General features: G+C 39.6%; 1 protein-coding gene across 1 annotated transcript in view; it reads left to right on the top strand.

Annotated features, from left to right (window-relative positions):
* Positions 1-22,542, top strand: part of MYO10 (myosin X) — a 162,705-nt gene that overhangs the window by 95,234 nt on the left and 44,929 nt on the right. Inside the window, exons 10-19 of the mRNA XM_035318850.1 lie at positions 1,745-1,874; positions 2,794-2,912; positions 3,622-3,768; positions 3,926-4,026; positions 4,258-4,324; positions 5,888-5,980; positions 6,706-6,774; positions 6,958-7,040; positions 8,408-8,516; positions 11,565-11,645. Of these exons, the coding sequence (XP_035174741.1) occupies positions 1,745-1,874; positions 2,794-2,912; positions 3,622-3,768; positions 3,926-4,026; positions 4,258-4,324; positions 5,888-5,980; positions 6,706-6,774; positions 6,958-7,040; positions 8,408-8,516; positions 11,565-11,645 (999 nt within the window). The remainder of the gene's footprint in view (positions 1-1,744; positions 1,875-2,793; positions 2,913-3,621; positions 3,769-3,925; positions 4,027-4,257; positions 4,325-5,887; positions 5,981-6,705; positions 6,775-6,957; positions 7,041-8,407; positions 8,517-11,564; positions 11,646-22,542) is intronic.

Raw genomic sequence — 22,542 nt, 5'->3', positions numbered from 1 at the left:
TGAAGCACATGGGCTTCTATGATTCTTTCAGCTGCATTTGGGAAATCCAGTTGTCTGCAGTAATATACAGAATAGAGATGAGAAAAATGTAAACACAGATTAAAAAAACAAGTCCTGATGGAGATTTTCTCTGAACAGCTTTATTCTGATGTCAGCAATTAGCTACCAGCAATTAAATTATACTGACTGCTAGGACCTAATTGCTTACCAACTCACTAAGGTTATGCACAGTAGATTTTAAAAATCAATAGAAATAAACGCTTTTATGCCCTTCACCAAATTATATTTGCTTAGCTATTTCATCTCTTTGCCAAATTGAAAAATAAATGTGTATTTGATGCAGCAGTTATTTTTAGTGTAAAACTTCCTATTCTGGGGGGGGAGGCTGTTGGAAAAGTTGGTAATTTACCTAAATTATAGTCACATAGCTTAAGTAGATTAGCATGACATTTAATTTGTGCTAATCATCCAAAGGGTAGGCAGAGTATGAAATCAAGTTGGCAGGTGAAGCTTGTGTACTGTCCAAAATGTGGACGCACTTTGTGCACACATTGAGGCTGCCCAGCCACTTACATGGAGCGGGAGGCGGGCAGAAACCCTGTGGTTTGCACTCACCTGTCTTTTCCTATTATATTAATCCCCTTTCTGTATGTTGATTGCAATTTAAGTTCCAGAAATGTTACTTAGGTGAAACTCTTTTTATGCCCTCTCCCCTGCCTGCACATCAGACATTCTTTCTTTCCATTTTATCTGCCTTTTTGTAGGAGACAGCGAGGAGGACTTGCAAAGTGAGCATGGAGATGAATTCGTAGTGTTGTTTCCTTTTTTAGAGCTCTGTTGTGAAAGGTCTTCTAAACAAAATACACCTTCAGCCTCTGCACTTTTATTTGCAGGATGGGTCTGAAGTTTGTCATTTGTAACTTATGAATGTGTCTACTTGCAGTGACCATAACATGGTGCACCTTAACTACAAGCATATAAAGCTATGATCTAGTGTCAGACAGGAGTATACTAGACCCAAGTTTTGGTAATTTCCAAAGGTATATAGTCACCCCTTCTATGTCAGAGAACAGTGGATATTTCTCTCAGTATTTCTTTAAATTGAGATTTGCTGTTCTTGTTACATAGTTGATCATTGCCATATGGCTAATTCATAAATTCAATGCATTTTATATAGATCTGCTTTTCTTTCTCAGTTTTACTGTAACATTTCAGACCATACGGGTAAGGTTTGTATTTGGACTTCATGGCTGGCCCAGAATATGCTGTAGAAGACCTCCTCTGAGATCTCCATGGCTGTGAAAACAAACAAACACATTTTACACGTTGCAGTGTTTCCTTCCACGTGCTTTGTTATCTACAAGGCTAATTGGCAAAATTTGGTAAAAACACAGAGAAGGTTATCATTTTTTAATGAAAATCACTTACATTGTGTAATACACAACTCAGGAGGGCATTTCAGTGTTTATGTAGTTTTAGTGAAGAATTTGAAAGCAAATAACATCATCCTTATAGCATCAAAAAAAATATTTCTTAAAACCAGACTGATACCTGTGTGTTCCAAGTTGTCCTTAGAATGTCTTAAAATGCACTTAATTTGGGTTGAAGCCAAAGGAATTAACTCCTGCTAGTCTTCTGTTGGTACTGACTGCCTTGCAAGGGGTTGACAACATGGTGGGTTTGTGCTTGTCCCCATTTTTGAGTCAGTGTGTGTTTTATTTAAAAAGTCCACATGTCATTCCAGACTGCAATGGAAGTGATGCAGTTCAGCAAGGAGGAAGTGCGAGAAGTTTTGAGGCTTTTGGCTGGCATTTTGCATCTGGGAAATGTTGAGTTCATCACTGCTGGAGGGGCACAGGTGTCCTTTAAAACAGGTGAGAAGGCTGTGCTTCCTTGTAACATGTAAATGTCTCTTCTAATATTATATTCATTGCTAGTAGATCCGACCATAGCAAAGACAAACACTGAAAAGGTATTTTTGCTTTTTAGCACTTGTAAATGTTGATTGAAGATTTATTTTTTGCTTTTCAACAGATGAAGCAAATTAGTCTTTGTTGCTGGATGCTTGATCTTAATTAGGAAATACCTTGAACATTTATTTATTCCATTAACAGTAGTGAAATTCCATTTTATTTTAATTCTTTGTTTGAAATAATCTCAAGTTGATCAAACTTAAGTGAAAAAGTATGTTCCTTAACTGATACCTCTACTGAAGGTATATTTTATTTAGAGCTTTCTATACTGCAATTACAAATGTGAAAGCATGTGCTGGTATGTGTAGACTAGGTTTGTGAATGTTTTAAATATTTGTTTGTATATGGCAATAAAAAATAGCATTATGTCCTGTTTTATATACTGCATTACAGCAAATGAAAATATGCATGTAAGAAAAAAAATCACTGGTTTTCATTATCCTCATTATCCCAAAGAAAGCTTAAACACATTCATCTGGATGGTGATTTACTTTTTGTATCTGCAAAAATATGTTGGAGTAAGCAGCAGATTGTTCAAATCCTTGATATGTAGCATTAAGAGGAAAATAATGTGACTTAATTGTGATGAATCTCCACTGCTAAATTCCTTCAATTGTGCATATCTATGATACTGTGCTTTCTTGTTAGCAACAGAAAAAACTCTCAAAATTCTAGCTATCTTTTGATCTCTAATTCCCATAATAGATTCTTAGAATCTTAGATGATTAGAAGCATCTTAAATGCTGATTGTCATAATAATACCAACAAATGAGTTCCACAACCTTAAATATTCAAGGACATATTTGTCTCCTTTTGCCAGCTCTGGGTAGATCTGCTGAACTACTGGGGTTAGACTCCACACAGCTGACTGAAGCGTTGACACAGAGGTCAATGATACTCAGGGGAGAAGAAATCCTAACACCTCTCAGTATACAACAGGTAAAGCCATCCATGTTTTGACATATTTCCCTGGTATGGTCAATATCTGACTCAGTCTTCCAAGTCCAGTTAAATCTTTGGCTGCTCATGCATCAAAGTTGCCATCAAAAATGCTATGTAGTTTTTTTGGGAAAAGTATAATATGACTTGTAGGAATTTCCGTAGATTCCATTTGGTCATTCTGGCCAAGGCTGGTAGCTTGGCTCTTGTAATTGTTAAGTCTGATTGCTTAACACTTTTTCCAATTTCTAATCATGCGGGCTGACAATTTTCCTTGTTTGACACTTGTGTTACATAGGCATTTTTGAAAACTTTCATTAAAAATAATTAGGTTGTTTACAAGGGATTAGAAAAAGGTATACATCAAAATATGCTCCCCAGTGGAAGGGGGACTATTACATCATTATTTCCCACCCTTCTATTTTCTTCATCCCCAGTGTAAGTCTGTAATTCTCTAATCTTTGAATGCTTTAGCTTTAAAATGTAATTATAAAGTCACATAGGTGTACAACTGTTATAACTTACACTGTTAAAGCTTAATCTGGGATTCTTGGTAACTATTCAGACAATTGCTATAAAAGTACATAAGAATACAAAGTTGCTGGCATTATACCGTGCCTTAGGCTGTGTGGAGGATAATGACCGTCAAGGTCTGGTAAGTTCTCAGTTACACTGGTGATTGGTATGTTGTGTGTTATTTTCATTGCAGGCAATCGATAGCCGAGATTCTATGGCTATGGCACTTTATTCTCAGTGTTTTGCTTGGGTCATTAAGAAAATCAACAGCAGAATCAAAAGCAAAGAGGACTTCAAGTCCATTGGAATTTTGGACATATTTGGATTCGAAAACTTTGAGGTACATTTCAAAAATTTGTTCTGATGCTTCATTGTTCTTCATAGCTTTGTCATCTTCATTGGAACTTGGTAAATTTGTTATAACTTTAATCAGTTCATTACTTGCAAAGTAAAATGCTTTGAATGTATACATTTTTGAAAACATCTTCCCTTTTTAGGTAAACCGTTTTGAACAGTTCAATATTAACTATGCAAATGAAAAGCTCCAGGAGTATTTCAATAAGCACATATTTTCCTTGGAGCAACTGGAATACAGCAGGTAAGGGTTACAGGTGAAATTTGAAAGAATTTTGAAAATATAAATATTCACTCGAAATTTGCGTTACCAGCTACTTTAGCTTCCTTTGAAAGTATCTTATTCTGTGTCTATGCATTTTTTAAAAGCAAGCTGATTTCACAGTAATTTGCAAGACAAACACATCAGCTCCTCCCATTTGTATATTTAAAATCTTGTAGCTGTCAATAAAAAGGCTCTCCCTATTTACTTTAGGGAAGGACTAGTTTGGGAGGATATTGACTGGACAGACAACGGAGAGTGCTTGGACCTAATTGAAAAGGTAATAAAGTATCTGGTATCAGTACCGATTTCTAGGTCTTTTTCTCGGGCAATACATTCTTAAAACACTGCTGACATAAAAGAGCAGCTCTTGCATGTTTAAGTAGGGATCTTTTAATGTGATCATTTTCATGCACGGACATATTCTAGATTATATTGTAAGCTCAATATACATATCTTTCCTTGTAACTTTTTAACAGTGTATGATTATATACAGAAGGAATATCTGGAAATTATTTAAAAGAGTAGAGAGTCTGTCTTTAGTCATGAATCTTGCATTCCTGTTTTTTTTTTCTTCCTATTAATTACAGTAATATTCATTGCTATAGTTAAAAAAAAATAAATTTAACACCACAAAGTCCACACTTAATTTATAAAATGCAAGATAACTTTTACTTTGAAGATTTTGCAAGGCAAAAGAGAAGGCTGATAAGGTGGCAGGAGGGGACAGGACAGGACGAAAAGCATGACCATGTCTTTCTCTCGTAATTGCTTTTTCTGGGTTGTGGGTAAACTTCATTTGTTGCCTGACAGTTTTTGCTTCATCCATAATTTGGTGTGCGTTCTGATTTGTACTAAAGAGACATGTAAAAGGTCATGAAGTTTCTCCGTAATTATTGATATTAGCAGTGAGGGACAGGTGAGACCCAAGTTCACTGCCTAGAAATGGCTGGATGCTCTCTGGCTGGATGAAAAAGCCGAAGTTACAAACAGTTTCATGTGTTCACTTCTGCCAGCAGTACAAGAGGACTGCATGAATTTATCTTTGCATGGCTTTTTGAGTTTAGGTAATCACAGAAACTCCGTGGTGGTAGGCAGAGGCTGCAAGCGTCAAGATGTGACTGCCATGAGGACAGTGGAGTTTGGCAGAGGCTCCTCTAGGATAAGAGGAAATGAATTATTAAAATGTGCACCTGGAGAACTGTGTATTTCTGAGAGGCTGTATCAACCTGAAGTTTGCTGGACACATTAATTAACTGCAGGGTAGTTTACTTTGTTTACCACCTATTCTAGTACAAGAAGTAGGAAACATCAAAGGAAATTATGAAGAGGCATACGCAAAACAAAGGGAGGTTCTGTTTTATGCCATGCATAGTTAAACTGTACATCTCTTGTTGTGCCCCTGGGCACCATGCATGCCAGAAGTCCTCGTGGATTCATCAAGTAAGTAGATAAATTCACGGAAGAAAAGTTGTTGAAAGGCTCAGGCTTGGGGAGCTCCGAGTTGCTGATCATTGGAGACTTTTAAGGCAGGCTGGAGTTGTATTCTGAGGCAGAATCACTGTATGCACCTAAAAACTCCCTACACGACGAAGATTGTGGCTTCTTTCAGTAGCTTCTATTTCTTTGTTTTGCCTGCATATTGTATGCTGTATGTTTCAAAAGGAGTATAGCCAGGAAAACAGGACTGCAGTCTTCTAGGAGAGTGGGTTTTTAGTCACGTTCTCATGGCTTTGCATTTCTCTGCAAACAATACCTTCAAGAACGTTGTGATTTTTCCAAACTAGGGACATGGTGTCCATCTGTGCACTAACTCATCTTCTACCTGTTTTCACTGTTATAGAAACTTGGCCTTCTGGCGCTCATCAATGAAGAGAGCCATTTTCCTCAAGCTACTGACTCCACGTTACTGGAGAAGTTGAACACCCAGCACGCTGTATGTGATGCCTTGCTGATGAATTCTGGGCAAATTATGGAGGGTCTTTTTGCTTCTGTAGAAATTCATGGTTCAAATACATGACATATAGTTGCGGAGGACATTATGGACATGATCCTACTTGCTTTCAGAACTTGAGACCGTTACCAGTGAAAACACATCCTTGTTACTGTCTAGGTCGAGTTTCGTATTGGTGAACAGGTCAAATTCAGCTCTTAGAGCCCTGACAACCCACAGTAACTCAGATTACTTGGATTTTCAATTTCCCTTGATTTAATGAAGTATTTGCCTTGATGTCATTTTCCAAAGTGTTGCTGTTCCCTCTGTACAGAATAGCATTACCTTTATTTCTAATCCTAGAAATATTTTCAAAAATTTTGGTGATGCAAGCATATATCTACCGATATTCGTAACTGCCAATTTAAGACAGAGCCGTCCTTTCTGAGATGCCTTTAATAGAAGGGTTTGCCAGATGGTTTCAGCTTTAGTATAATATCTTTGTAGATACTATCAATCTGTTGTTACTGCATTTGAATCAGTCCAGACTAACAAATCCTATTACCGTTATAAGTTGGTTGTTTGCTTTTGGAGTACTAATCTTCTGGGGAGTTTGCGGGAAGACAATGGTTTGTTTAAGTCTGGGTTGAGAGGATAATGTGACCCTTTGTATTAGTCTACTCCCTGGCCCCTCAGATATTTTTCTCTTTTCTTTTTCCTTCAATTAGAACAATCCTTTTTATGTAAAACCACGAGTTGCTGTTCACAATTTTGGAGTGAAGCACTATGCTGGGGAGGTAATTTTCTTTTATTTTCTTTTCTGAAATTATTCCAAACAGAATTTTCATCAGCTTAATTTTACCCGGAGGCTACTCAAAATTAACTAAAGCACTCTGGTCCCTCAGTGCTTTTTACAGTACCACCATTGTGAGAGGTGCTCAACTGCTGGGCTTGTTTGAATCAGCTCTGTTCCCTGCTAGGTCCAGTATGATGTCCGGGGGATCTTGGAGAAGAACAGAGATACTTTCAGAGATGATCTCCTGAACTTGCTGCGTGAAAGCAGGTACGTTTCCATGATTTTTGTTTGGGACATCGTGGTAAGAGGTGTCATATCACCTAATTCTGCCAGGGTTTGAGTATATTAAATGTTGCATAGCATCAGACCTTGACAGAGTTGAAATGAGCAGAGAAGAAATATCAGAGGTGCCTGTTAGCAGATCTGACAGTAATCAGTTCTCACCAAGTCAGGTTTTCCCCTCTCATTGCCATTCACTCCAGGAGGTTGCTAGACAGCTCACTTGCTACCTTGTGATTAAGGAAACTGAAGGCTAGAGATGGTTTCCAACTATTACGGGGTGCCACGCAGGCAGCATGCATTCACGGTGTTTCATTTCACATACAACTCCATTTGCTCGTATTTCTGGCATTCCCTGATTTGGTTGAAAGCTTAGTGTTCAGGACCTACCACAGTGCAAATTAATAGTAAAGGTTTAGAGGGAAGAGTTTCTATAAGGAGTCTGCTCTTGGATGTCTTGCATGTCTTTGTACTTGCATGCCTCCTGTCATTCTGTTGTGTGAGGTCTCACAATCCTTACAGTACATTGTAAGCTGGAGCAGGACCAAATGCCTTTCTGTAAGCGCATGGCTGAGACTCAGGATGCACGGGAGCTCACAGGAGAGGAGGGAGCTGAGCCCACGTTGTTGGCTGCTGCCCTAGCCCATCCAGTCATCCTGCCTTGCTGTGGGAGTTGTTTGCTTGTAAATCCCTTAAGCTGTTCTGTGCAGGTGAAACTATTAATAAGTATTTATCTCTGTGTGTTGCTTCTTCTATTTTCATGATGTATCTGACATGGCATCTGTCAATTGACATACATAGGTTTAAGTAATAAGTTAAAGCTTCAGGACCTGACTTTAGAGTAACTCCATTTAACTCCTGGAGTAACTCCATTTAAGTTAAAAGATCAGTGTTTTTATAGAAATGGTAGGAGAAGGATACCAAAGTGATAGTGTGAAAAACAGCATATACAGCCAGCATGTGAAAGTGAGGCTCAAATGGGTAGCTGCTTTGTGTTGTGGTACAAAACAAAATGGAAATTTCATTTGTTCAGGTACAGTTCCCATTACAGTCACCTGGAGTTTTGGTTGAGTGAGTGGAGTAAAATGGTGTAAAGATTCGTCACACTTAATTTCCCTGATGGTGCGTTAGGAAGGGAGAGGAAAAAAACTGTTATGTTTTGGTTGGTTTTGGTTTTGCTCCCCTGAGTAAATTCTGCAAAGACAAAGTCTGCAGTTTAAGTTATGGAGAAAATTCTTAAGTGTTTTTTGCACGGAGGATTTGCTTTCTGAGGGACAGTGTTTACTCTGCATTCTGTAGTGGTACGCTGTGTGCTCTGCATACTTTAAGGATTTTCCTTCTCCTTTCTGTTTCAGTCTTGATTTCATCTATGATCTATTTGAACATGTTTCAAGTCGCAACAATCAAGACACTCTTAAATGTGGAAGCAAACACCGAAAACCCACTGTCAGTCTACAGTTCAAGGTTAGTTACTGTGTCGTCTCTGTTCTGTAGCTAATCAGTGACAGATAAACCCTGTTCAGTAAAGGAAATCCTGGATCAAAACAGGTGAAAATGAAGCATCAAAACAGGTGAAAATGAAGCATCAAAACAGTACTGTCTCTTCTATGAAACTGCACTTACTAATCAACTGATTGGGCATACTAGTTAGTTTCAAGCAGAAGCCAAAGTTCACATCACAGTGTCCACACAAAACTGTTGCTTTCCATTTGCTTACTTGTCCTTATTTTAAAGCTCCACTATGAAGCTGGTCTCTGGTTTTGTTTTTTCTTTCTAATTCAAAGCCAACCACACAAATGCACAAAGCCTTACAGCAGTGCCTGTATGCTATGAAAAATAAGGACTGAGTAAATATCTCACTAAGATGTTGCATTGCTTTGTAACTTTGCTTGGAAAGCATTTATATTCAACAGCTTTTTATGAAGCTTTATAGCCCTGACATCAAAAATGGCACCAAATTGAAATCTAGCATAAAGTCTATCTGCAAATTATTTAAAAGAGAGAGATTGGCACAAAAGCCTTTCTAAATTGCAGGAGTACAAGTCTGGATTAGTTGTCTTTCATTTTGCTTAAATTAATATACATTTGCACTCTTCATTCACTTTTTTTTTTTTTTTTAAAGGGAGCAGGCTTAACCCCCTTGAGGGCAGATTTTATCCTAATAGACTGTTGCTGACTGTTGGACAAAACAGGAAGGAATGCATGCTGGGGCGCACACAGTGTATTTTACTGAAAAACACTAATGTTGTATTCCGTGGACAGCCTGCTCTGTGCTATCATTGCTTGTGTCACACAATACCCATTTGTGATGGGGTAAAATTATTTGCTAGCTCCTGGGGATAAGGCAAGGTACTGTTTCCACATAGTTGTATCTGTGTAAAGTAGTAGATCTTAAGATGTTAACATACAGAAATTTAGTATATTTTTTCATCCACTTTGCAAGTTAGAATATAATGTAGAGTCCCTTCTCTTCTTCATCAGGGCCCATACACAGCATAAAACATGATAAAATATGAAATCAAAACATGGTTGCCTCTTAGCCAAAGCTGCAGTAACTGACCATTAACTAGTCAGAGTGCTTTACAAGACGTTCACTTTCAAGTCATGATATCCCCAGTGAATATGTTTGGGTATTTTTCCATGTTTTAAAGCTGTCCAAAGTTCTTAGGATAGGCTATTTAACTTTTTATTCCATTTGATTCAGAGTGCTGACTATTGTGGGCCGGGGGTGCATGTCAAACAGCTGAGGTTGGATATTATCTGTGTCAGTTCATTGCTTAAAGCAGGGGTAACTTCAGATTGGCTCATTATCTGACATTGACTTAAAGGTGTGCAGAGCTTTGTAAAATCTGGATGCTTGTACCAAAGATGAGTGTGAAAACAGATCAAATCAAAATTGTTTAGACTGACCAACTTTCCTGTCTGTGCAAGTAATAGCTGGTGTTGCAAGAAGTCTGAGAATTGGCTTAGAGGTCCATAATGGTCACACAGGTTTATGCAAATGAAGCCATTACTTCTAAAGCGTAAATATTTGTCTTTACACAAAAATATTAGTCTTTGTATCTTCTCGCTGTTTAATATTTGCTGCCTCTGACTCCTAGTCTGAAGGCCAGCAAAGGCAAATAACCCACAAAACTATCATTTATGTTCCCAGTCACTTCACCATTTGCTCCCTTTGCTCTGTAGCAACTCCTGTGCACATCCACAACTCTGCCTGTTGCATTTATCGCTTCCTGTTTAATCACCAAGAAAGCCCTTCGTTTGCAGATTAAAGCAAGAATTTGTTGCAACAGACTGCCCTTGGCAGTTTCACTCAAAAACATATGGTAGGGCACACAGTGTTGCTCCTTTAGAAAGTGAATTTTCTACTTGGCAGCTTGCTCTGTATCCTCTTCGCTGCCTGGCACACACAGTGCCACCTTTGAGGAGTGAAACATTATCATTGCTAGTTTTCAGTGCTATTCAGAAAGCAGGCTATGCTCCTGTTCAGTCATTTGTATCTCTGCAAGGTAAATATAAGATTTCAGTTTAAAACAAAATATCATACTTAATCATACAGAATGGGGCAAGTTGGAATAATGGCTCAGGAGGGAAAGGGACGGATGTATAATTAAAATAATAATCATAAAAAGACTGAGGGTTTTTTGTGATTTTCATCTCCAGTTTGAGGTCTAGATAACTGATTGTCTGATGTGTATTGGGTCATACAGAGTTTCAAATCTCAGAGGGAGAGAAAAAAAAACACATTTTTTTCTGTATTTTTCTTTTAATGAACCTTATAGCATATCTTTTTATTGTTAAATACAATAAATAACTGATAGCAGTAAGCTATCAAATGAAATAACTGTGCAACTGTCTGCTGACAAAACAATAGCTACTATATTCTAAAGTACTTCTGTTTTTTTTTTCAGAAATGTTTTATGCTTTTTCTGCCTTCATGTTGATTTATATTTACTACTACGGTATTCTTTTATAGCAAAAAAGGGAGACAGTGTAGGAGAGTGGAACTCTGCACAAAATGCTGCTGATTGCAGGGAAAATGGAAAGTGAATGGGTATGGTGTGGTTGAAATAAAAAGAGGAAATCTAGTTTATGCAGTTATTTTAGTTTCACCTTAGACCCCCATCTTGCTTTGTGGCTTGCTTGAGTATAACAGTTTGCAAATATGGATCCTAAGTCTTAAACACTCATTCAAAGATACTTGAAACAGCAGTTTTCCAATTTGTTGTTCCCATATGAACAGCTTCCTTCACTATCAATCTGTACACTATGTTTGCTGTAGAACAATGGTGAAAGTTTTGATGAGAGGGGCTGGTGGAAGAAACAGGCATGCATATGTTTATTCTGTATGCTCACAGTATGACTTCACATAATGTAATTTTTGGTGTGAACCACTAGGTGTTGCAGTAGATACTTTCTGCAGTGCTAAGCTGTAAGAGCTTTTTCTGGGGTATTTTGCTTGTACAAAAAGTCCACTTGTAAAGTGCTGTCTTCTTTCTACCTGTATTTTAGGAATCGCTTCATTCTTTAATGGCAACACTGAGTTCTTCAAATCCTTTTTTTGTTCGGTGCATCAAACCCAATGTGCAGAAGGTAAGATTTAAAATTGCTTCTGTCTGTTCTGTGTATCCCAGGCTTAATCTCTCACTGCTTGGTTGGGTATTTACAGATGTGGGATGTAGATAGTAGCGTTCTTCGCCAGCTTTGTAAAAAAATCTGCAAAGTAAAGTTATGGGAAAGGTTTTTCATTGCTTTTTTCAGGCAGGCTTTGTCTCTGGGCACCTTTTTAATAGCCATCGTTCAAAACTCTCTCTGTGGTTCTAAGGATGGTTATAAAGGGAAGAGTTGTCAAATGTGCAACATTTTATAACCTGTGAGAGCCTTTTTAGGAAAAAGATGTCAAAACTACAATGCTAGTTTTAAATCAGTAGAGGAAGTGAATGGTGGTGCATATAACAAATCAAACTTTTCTTTCAAATTATGTACAGTTCTAGGCGTAATCATGCTGGCTGTTAAGTTCTGTTACAAAATTTGTTTTTAAAACAGACTTGGAAACTCAGGCTTGCTGTATCAGTTTGTCTTTGAGTTGCAGATAATGAAAGAAAATATCAAGACATATAGATATGTTTGAGGGCTCTATAGGAGATGGAGTTAACAGTATAGTAATTGCTGATGTTAATATTGTTAGCTGGTCCTGATATTCTGGTATTTTGTGTGTCATTTTCTGGCTTTATAGACCATTGTTTGGTATGGTCTGCATATGTAAAAATGCAACAAGTGGCAGTACAAAAATGGTTTATGGTTTTCGCAATGCAAATAGCTGACTTTTCTGTAAATCTGGTTTTATATACTACATTTCCATGGGTTATGTAGTTAATCAGGACAATAAAGCATCAAACCAGGCAGATTTAATTCTGGCTTTTCTGGATAGTCTGTACAGTACATCCCTGACTTTACGTGCTTTCAGCTGCTAACTGTTTTTTAACTACGCTTTTGCACTGTTGCTTGTAGTATGTGAAATAACATGCAGATTGTGGGCACCTTAGTGAGAGGAACTAGCCAGTAAGCAAATGGGACCTGTTTTCTGTATTCTGAAGTCTTTGACGCTCTGAATACACTTTCCTTTGCAGCCACAAGGCAGCCAAAACCCCATGGATGAGAGAGCCTTTGCTGGCAGCTGGGTTCGATGAGCATGTGTGTGTAGCAACATTCTTGATCACTGAGGGAGTGCAGTTTTGAAAATCCTGTTTTTTTCTGCTCCCATTTCTTTTCTGGAAGCCCCTCAACCCTTATAAAGCCCACCTGCTGCTACTAGAGTATAACAAGAATTTCCGTAACTAACTCACATTTTTTTTTCTTGTTTGTCCATTTGCATCCAAGTCAAGCTCATCTCCTTAGTGCCAAAGTCACAAGGATTTGCCATGGTTGATGCAAGGACTGGGTGCTTGTTGCATTTCCACTGCAAGAAAACCACTGAGTTCTCACTCCCATATTCCTTGTCATTCTCACACTCTTTTCCCACTGGAATGCTTCATCCCTGATGAATTTGGCATATGCTACTATATCTGCACATACATTTTATTAACATTAAAACAAAGTTCTCACAGAATTAGCAGCTGTGAAAGCAGAAGCTTTAAAGAATGTTGAGACAGCTTCAGGCTCAGGAAACCATGTCTAATTGTAGGTTTCTCTGCAGAAAAAAAGATGTGGAAATTCCTGTAGACAGTCCCTTTTCGAAGTGTGCATAAAAATATCAATGAAAATTTACACAAAAATGTTTGTCCTTGTTTTCCGTTTGCTTTAATTTGATTGCAAGATACCTGGTGAATCTGTTGAATCAAATTAAAGAAATTCTATTTGAAGAACTAGACTGATGCTGTAGTAGGGAAAGGGTCATGTGTTCTACTTGTAGGAGCTGGCGCAGTAGAAGACCTGATGGGGCATGAGAAGGAAAACCATACATAATAACTTGTGAATGGCATTTTTCACTCAGGAAGCTATTCTCAGAAAGCATTTCAGGGACTCATTGTTTTAAGTTTCGTCTGCTGGGCACTGCTATCTGTTCTCTCCATCTCACAGACACAGTGATTTTTAATGCCAGTCTTGTGTAGTTTTTAGTATTGCTCCTGCTGCAACAGTTCTGCAGCGGCAGGTCTGTGGGTGACATCTGGCCCTTCTGTAGCTTGGCTGGATTCTCTGGATGCACATCATGTTAGAGTTGTCTTTCATAGTTCGTCCTGTCATATGACATGTTGCTTTTTTTTCAGCAAGAGAAACGAAAACAAGGTGGGTCAGTTTGCATAGCTCAGAGGGATGTTAGCAATACATGAACTACCAGGGATTACCACATCTGTATGTGCCTCACTGTGCAGGGCTGGATAGAAACAGAACTGCCAGAAACATTCAGATGAGATGGTGAAATGGAGAAATTAGGTTGCTTTTCAGTATGCTTTTTGTCTGTAGGTTTTACTCTGTGGTGGCAGTGACATGGAATGCTAAAATGCCACTTTCAAAAGGTATTTAATTTAAATAGTGCTTGAGAATTAACCAATGATGGGAAAGAAAGGGCCATTTTAATTTCTTTTTTTGAAATATGCAGCATTAAAGGAGAGCTGGACCAGGAGGGCTCTGCAAAGAGAGCAGAAGTTGTGTTGTCAAGAGCAAAGCCTCTCAAACTACTCGTTACTCTCGTGACTGGGTACAAATAGGTAATACATCTATCAGCTAGCATCCTCTGAAATTCTGGAGAGGAGGAGGTGGTGCCTGAGAGCTCTTTTACTGTAGAAGCGTGTTTGAATTCTGTAGGTGAATGAGGTTGAGCAGATGGAAGACATTCAAAGCTTTGAAAAGCAGAACATGCAGCAGACAGGACTTCCTCTGCTCTTCTAGTCATTAAAGTTTATTCATGTTGGATAAGGGAGATGATAATTTACAGTAATTATTTGATTTTTAATTGATCAAAAGTTTAATTTTCAAATATGTTACAGTGGCAAGCAAAAACAATTCAGCACATGCAATAAACTACTATACATTTACATATCAAAGCAGGATCTACACTCATTAGAGCAATTTCCTAAAGGGAGCACATAGAGTACATGACCTTTTGTCACAAGACATTTCAGCAAGCAGGCCTCAGACAGAAGAACAGAGGACCCATTAATCTTTGGGAGACCCCTAAACAATCAGTCTATCTGTCTTCACAGCTTCCAGTCTCTTCTGAACTAGCCATAACGTGGAAACTTTTCCACTTGGAATACTTAATGAGCATTTTCTGCTAATGAAGGGTCTTTCTCCTTCATTCCCTTCAACTTCAATGCAGCATTCAGAGCTACATATAATTTCATCCTTCTGAAATTTCACAGAAGTTTCCCTGTTTTTTTTTTTTCTTTTTCCCGTGTTTCTTTTCCTGCTTCCTTTTCTATCTGATAATGATTCATCCCATCAACCTTGCCTTTTTTGTTCTTCATCTATTCTTTCTGTGCATATTATTTGTTTGTTTTTTTTAAAAGTGTTTTTAAAACAAGCTACATCCACTTCTACAGCAACTCAGCTGCATGTTTCTTCAAGGTTTGCTTTTATTAATAAAAAGTTCTTAAGCCTTTGTGCTGCTCAGGAGACAGTTCAGGGTAAATCTAAGATCTGAAGTTTCTATGCGATCTCTTCCAGGGGCAGAAATTCTCCCTTTGGCCAGAAGGAGCCAGCCTCAGACAGTTGGCTCAAGTGACTTCTGGAGTTCCCTTCTCCATTCAGAATTTTTCTTCAGAGTCTTAATGTTGGTATAATCCCTGTGGGTGACCCCTACCTCTAGTGTTGGTGTTTTTCTCTGGGACGGCCTCATCTGTGCTGATCTATTTTAAAACTTTGGTTAGTACAGCTTGCTTCTGTAATTCCCTGCTCTTGAGACAGGTTCAGCCACTGCTGTTTTCTCATGCACATAGGTAAACAGGCTCAGGTCTTAATCCAGTTTGATCCTGATGGGCAAAATCCTGGTTTCACTAGAGTTGGCATGAAATTCTTGATATAGACAATTTTTTTAATTTATTTTTTTCTTTCAGGAAATGTGTGTCACGTGAACAGAATTGCTGAGCCTCGACTGACTTTGCTTTGTGTTCATTTATTGTTGGTCTTACTCCTATGTTGCAGTGATAGTCTAGCTACTGGCAAGATGAAAGCCTTCATCTTTGAAGCATTTGACCTCTGAAATGGCAGTTTTTTCTCTGCAGTTATTTTATATATATTTAATCTTAAAATTTAACTAGATGAGGTAAAGAAATGAGACTAAATTAAACCTGTATTGTAAACCTACTGCAAAGCTAGGGGTTACAGGGAGAAACAGGAAAACTATGAATAGCTTTGCAATTCAAAGAAAGGCTGGTACAAAAAGGTCTGTAATAGATTCTGTGAGGGTTACTGCTACTTAGGAGTCCTGTCATCATGTGCATATTCATTCTGGGAAAATTACTATCAAGGCAGTAAGATTGCTAACAGCGCTTCTGGGGACAGAGCCACTTGAAGGGATCAAGGTAAGGCTATTGGCACCTGCAGTGTGCTTTGAGGCATAGGTCATTAATAGCCATGAGACACTGTGGAATAGCAAGCAGCATGTCCCCTAATACGAAATAAGATGCAAACCTATTTCACTTGGCGTCTGAATGAAAACTGTACTCTTAAAATAGCTCTGAATCATTACAGACATAAGTAGAGCATGATAACGACCTAAACACCAATTAGAAGTACAGCTGAGGAACGTGGTACAAAGGATCAATGTAAGAATAGCTTGGTCCCATCTGCAATGATGATTGTACACAGGGTGTGGAGCAGGTAGAAGTTCAATGAAGGCAGTATGTGAACTGGTTGTCAGGCTGGAATTACAGTATTGTCGTATTGAACCTTGACTCTATGAATTACCGAGTTTACCTTGTAGAGAGGTTTTTTGCAGAAATATGCATGAGGACAGAGCAACTATAATGCCAATGCAGCAAGAACAGCCCTGACATAAAACCTGAATGATGCAGGATGGGAGGCTCTGAAGGCTATTCTACTGAACTTTCAGCATAGGATTGCTAGCCATCAGGATAAAATATTTATTTTTAAAGCCTTTATTTAAAAAAAATGCTTAATACAGTGGTCCAGCTTCAAATTTTTATGCACATCATATTGCAGTTGTATCTCGAGCGTGTGTACTTTTACACCAGCCTCAGTCCATCAGCAAACTGGCATGTAGATGTCTTTGTGTTTGTTGTTTGGTTTGTTTGTTTTTTTTTCAAGAGGCTGAGCCCAGCAGTTAAAATCTAAAAAGCATTAGGCTCTAAATGGAGGCATCTTTATGGTTTACTGACTCAGTTGTAGAGCCTTGGGGTAGCCCTTCTGCAGTGAAGCTGCAATGTTTGCTGGTGCTGGGAGCTGGCCCATCATGAGGTAAATTTGACTGGCTGTCCATAAGGAGAGAACAGAAAGCCTGATCATTGCTCGTACAACTTCCCTGTAATACTTTGAAAGTAAAGGTAATAAATGATGTGGCCCAGCTACAACTGCAGGGGGTGTGTGGTACTGTCTGTAGAAAGTTATGGTCTGGTAGTATTCATTTAGAGGCGTGTAATTGCTCATGTATTAGAGATCCTTCCTGCCTATTTTAAAAATTTGTCTTTAATCTCAGTTGTTCCCAATAAATATTTGTCTTAAGAAGGCTCTCTGGCTGCCAATTACTGCTGTCATTGCTGCTGGAGGAAGCAGAGCCGCAGGCTCTGAGCACGGATCAGACTTGCCGAGGCAGTCTGGGTATGGCTCAGAGCGCTGCTGTTCGGGCTCATGCTCCTGGAGAGACCGGCCGTTTCCCCAAAGCAGAGCATGTTTCCCCGCTCTCGCATCTCTTGCCACAAGTACACAGGGCCAACTATGAACTATTTGTCCTTATTGCTTTAACTAGCTCTCATAAGGCTTTCTTCTTCATCAGGAAGGCACAGTCATAAGGTGTGGCACCATGCCCAGCTGACGCTGCTTAATTCAGCTACCTGGATCTTGTCGCCTTGGGTTTTGCAGAATTACATAGCTTCAAATCAAGACTTGTGGAATATGTCCCAGCTGCATCATTTTCTGGCACATCACTTGAGTAATTAGGTCAGGCACTAGAAGACTCCTCAGGTAAAAGCGATAAAGGGAGTGGGTGTAAGGAAAGCAGTCCTTGCTTGCGAAGTGCCAGCAGTAACGTTACGTGTGGGTCTGAACCCATTGAACAAGACGGTTCCTGCAGCAAGTCTTGCGCTGCGCAGGCACTGCCCAGCTTCTGTGCTGTCTTCACGCAGCGTGCCAGCAATGCTGCCCAGGGTGCCCCTTTGTCCCTGTCTCAGAGCACAGCTGCTTGCTGGGCTGAAGCAGGTCATTCCTCTCTCCAGGCAGTCGCCCAGACAGGCATGCTCTTCTTCTTCATCGAGGTTTGTTGCTAAATAAGCACGGCTGGCAAGGCATCCCTTTGCTAAGTGTGTTAGAGTTTCTTCCAGTGACCACGTGTAAGGATTGTAAAAAGTGAGGTGTTTAAAGCTCGAGACCTGGGGTGGGTGCTACTGGGGAGGGAGCAGGCGCCGTGTTGCAAAGATGCCATCTTGCACTGCAGGCAAATAGACTTTTTTGAGTGTTTTGTGAAAGAGCCCACTTGCCAGGTTCTCCAGAAAGACCATTTGGTAGGAGTCTCTCCACAGGTCATTTTCAGTTCTCTGATGGTAAATGTGGTGGTGTCCTCACAGGAACAGGGTGGGAGGCTGTGTGGAGAGCAGATGCTGCTTTGGGAGCTAGGTGGCCCAAGCAGCAAGCTCCAGACCAATATGGGGGGGGGGGGGGGGGGAGGAGGTAGCCTGGGGTTGGAGAGTTTTTCGAGTGCAACACTTGCTGTGTAGTTATTCTTTCTGAGCTGATACTTGTGATATTTAAAAGTGAGAACTTGGACTGCTGCAGCAGTTCCTGTGCCAGCAGCATAGGGTCTTACCAGTCTTACTCTGCATTTTGCACTACCTGCTGGCTTCTGTGTGTATTTTCTGAATTCCTTTGTATGTGGTTAGGTGACATGGACAGGCATTTGCAGAATTGCAACTGCTGATCGCAAATATGAAGTAGTTTCTTTTTATACATACCAAGCAAAGAACTTGGCTTTTCTTCCTTCTGGTGCATTGGCACCACGTATTTGAATTGCAAGCATTGTCATGCAAATACATGCGTGGAAAAAGTGTATACTTCATCAAGCTTTCAGAGTTTTCCTTTTTTAACTGCAACAACAACAAAAAAGTCCTCCCGCATCTCTAGGTGGCAATTTAAATTCAAATCCTGTTTGCTGTGTTCTCATGGTAACTACTACAAGGGAATATGCAGAGTCCATGATAAATAGCCATCGTTAAAACTCCAAAAGCGTAGCTGGGGCAGAGAGTATTGTTCTCCAGCAAAAATGTTAGCATTTTTAACTCCCTTGCTGAACTGTGTCTTAGGGCATTTTGTGCGTTTTATCTCTTAAGATTTAGGAATTTGTTGGCTGTGAAATATATTTACATTCTTGATGCTTATAAAGTGAGATTAGCCCTGCTGTCCTGTTAGTCAGGAATATCTACAGCGACTGCTGTAGAGCCAGCCCTCGCTAGGCTTGACTTCCTTTGAGTGCAGCAGGAATGAATTAAGCAAGTACAGCCAAAGATATCACATGAAAGACTTGAAATACCAGTGAGCTGAAGAAAGCCCTGGTCTGTGTGTGTGTGCATAGCTGCAACTGCTAAAGATTCAGTTTTTCACAATGGGTGAACGCTGAAGGGTGAAAAAGCCTTAAAAGGTAAGGGTCTAATTCATGCAGTTGTTTTTTGGTTTTGTTTTTAATAATTTTAATCTTGCCTGCTTGGAGCTGCAGTGGACTTGTAGAAAAAGAAAAGAAAGTGCCCGGAGTTTGGCAAAGCAAGCTGCATTGGAAATGTTTCTGGTCTTGTATTTTCTTTTAAAGAGGCTAAATGCATGCAGAATCAGGTTTATGAACAAATGACTAAATTACGGGTCTAATCATATTTTTGAACGCCAGGAGAACTTTCCTTCCAAGCGGTCTGCTTTACTAAATCATGCTCTGTTTGAAAGTTAAAGGAGTGATTGTTCGCAGAGCAGGAAAAAAGTCAGCAGAGCTGGAGCTGTGTGTGCAGAGGGGGGAAGATCTGAGCTGTGGTGATGGTCTGCTTTGTGGAGAAAGATCTTTTCTGTTGTTTAGCAATTCATGGCATAGATTCAGAAGAACCAGCTATGTAAAGTTTAGGCATGTGGTATCCCTGCACTTTATTAAGGCGTAAGGCACGGCTGTAGTTTGGCTTTGATTACATTATAAAAAGTGACAGTGGGGACAAATGCATTCGGGGGTGGGAGAGTCTAGTGAGATATCTGCAGCACCCAGAGGTTTAAACTGCTCTTGTAGTTCTGCTGGTGAAACTTGATGGGACGCATTTGAGACAGTAATTCTTTCACTGTAGAAACACAGGAAACTGAATGTGCCTGTATATATATTAGTAAAGTAAAGGATATTGTATTTTGTCTTTGCTCTGTGCCATTTGCCCCCCTTCTGCCCCCCATGAAACAAACCCCACAGCCCAGCAAGTAAAACAGCTCTGTTCTGGGATCTTCATTTTGCTCTTGCTTTCCCACTTAAAGAGCTTGCCTCTGCACACATTAGAATTCAGCCACAGGGTAGAAAATTAGGCTAAAATTGCTTGAGAGAACCTGTTGTGAAGGGAATGGGTTTGATCCTGTGTCATTGAAGTCTATGGGAGTTTTATTCTGGTCTCAAGACGAGCAACCCTAGATTTGCCTTGCAAATCTAGATGGAGGTGATATGATCTGATAAAGTGCATATGGAACTGGGAAAGGGGGTTCTCATAACTCCTGATTGTTCTTCTCGCGCTGATGTTAAGATATGTCCTTTTAAACCCCAAGTGGTAACAGTGGCGGTAGGTCAAAAAGTAGGTGGTATTTTTGTTGTGTGGAACGTGAATTAAAGGAATTTGGTATTGCTTTTGCTAAAACTGCTTAGCTTCAAAAAGGGGAGCATTTGTTTTGTTTCTCATTTGTTGTTATTTGCTTATTCAAAAAAAAATGTAGTTACAACCTGTGTACCTTGCAACATAAATAGAAGCATAACAACATTGATTGTTTTTTTTTTTCAATACAGCTAGATTGCTGATAGGAATTATCTGAAAGTTGTAGTACTGTCCCAGCTATTCACAAATCTTTGTCAGAGGCACCCTCAGAACACAAAAGTCATGTTAAGAGTGGATGATAATGTTGAAAAGTAGACTTGGGTCAGTTCTTAAACTTTGATTTCATATTTAACTGTGTGTGTGTGGCTTTTGTTAATTGAATCAGAGTATACTGAAAACAAGCAAAGACTTCATGGGATAGTCTCACTGTGATAAATTCGTGAAGACTAAGTACATCTGCAGTCATCTTGTAACATACTTTCATTGGCTGAAAGGTCATCAAAGCATCTTAATTTTGTTGAAAACACTCAAGTTGTTTTCTAGTGTTTTTAGGAAGTCGATACACCTAAGAAGCAAGCCACGTCCATTCCTAACACTGTTGTTACGTCAATGTTAGAGAAATTAGATTGCATTTTTAGTTGTATGAAGCAGAATTTAGTTATAAAATCCATGTTGCAGGACAACAGCTGAGTCCTACCTGTGTGATGGCAATTGGCCTAATCTACAGTGAGAATTTGAGGTTGCTGTTGTTGGTCTGTCTCCCCCAAGCTCCTGATGCGTGCTCCCTGCTCCAGCAATAAGGAGCTGTACGGCAGGACTCAGCTCCCTGGAGCTTTGCTGTGGAGGTGGTAGAAAGCAGAACTCTGCAGGCTCTGTGGACAGCATTAATTTTGTTGTTTGGTCCCAAGCACAGGGTAAGTGTACACCTTAGGCATCCGGTCTGTGGAGTTCCTGGTTTTCTGCACATGAGCCAAGAAGCGCTTTGCACTGTGTAAATCATTCAGGCCACTGAGAAGTTTCTAGTTTTGGCTGCCACCTTGGATTGTCTCACACACCTGTGAGCATTACACAATGTTTGGTGTAGAAAAGGCAAGTTTGTTGCCAAAGTTAAGTGCTGTGCTATATTTTCAGAGCTGACATGATGAGCTTTACAATGGCACTTTCACAACTTACTCTCTGTGGACCTGGAAATCTTAAACATTAGGTATGTAGTAACTAGGGGATTTAGGTGGTCTCAAACTTTTTATAATCAAGCAAAGTAGACGAATTGAGAGAATATATCCACTTCCAGAAAGCCAGATAAATGTCAAACCTTTTGTGACACCGGCTTTCTCCAATGAATGGCTGCCCCAGATTCAGCATGGGAAGGACCACGATATCTATCTACAGTTTGCCAGCCACACAGCTTGTGCATATTTAGCCAAAAAGAGATGGTGTCCAGCCTCAGAGCTACTCTACTATTAACTAAGTAGGCTTTCAAAGGCAGAAATAATGATGTTTGCTGAAAGTGGGCTAGCGCTTAAGTTAGCATCACAGAAGTTGTTAATGTAATCAAATCATTCACAGAGCAAACAAAACCCTGCTTAGGAAAGCTGATTCTATCTTCAGTGTCTCTTTCTGACTCAAACATGTAAGGGTTCTGTTTTGTTGTATACTTAGCGCCAGTGTATAAATTTCTCTGAGAATAAATTGCTGTTCAGCCATCCAAAATTGCTGCTTCCCTGTGACCACTGGCGTGCTCAACCTAGAGCATCTCAAGATCAGCCAAGTTCTTAAAGGGCATATACATCTCATCGGCTTCGGTGAGCATGTCTGGATGCTTTGCTTAAGTTATTCATGCTGCTTTGGGTGTGCTGGTCAGCACATAATAGAGTACCTGGAGCCACAATGCCTCTTGTCACACAACTTTGAAAAAAAAAAAGCAAGGCATATGTGCAGCTCTCTTACAGTTGCGTACCCAGACTGAAGTTGCAAGTCATCTGTAAAAATAAGGAAGACGCTTT

Source organism: Oxyura jamaicensis, chromosome 2 (genome assembly GCF_011077185.1).
Source record: "Oxyura jamaicensis isolate SHBP4307 breed ruddy duck chromosome 2, BPBGC_Ojam_1.0, whole genome shotgun sequence".
NCBI classification, from domain to species: domain Eukaryota; kingdom Metazoa; phylum Chordata; class Aves; order Anseriformes; family Anatidae; genus Oxyura; species Oxyura jamaicensis.
Note: the sequence above shows the minus strand (reverse complement) of the source record. Positions and strands in the feature narration are given on the sequence as shown.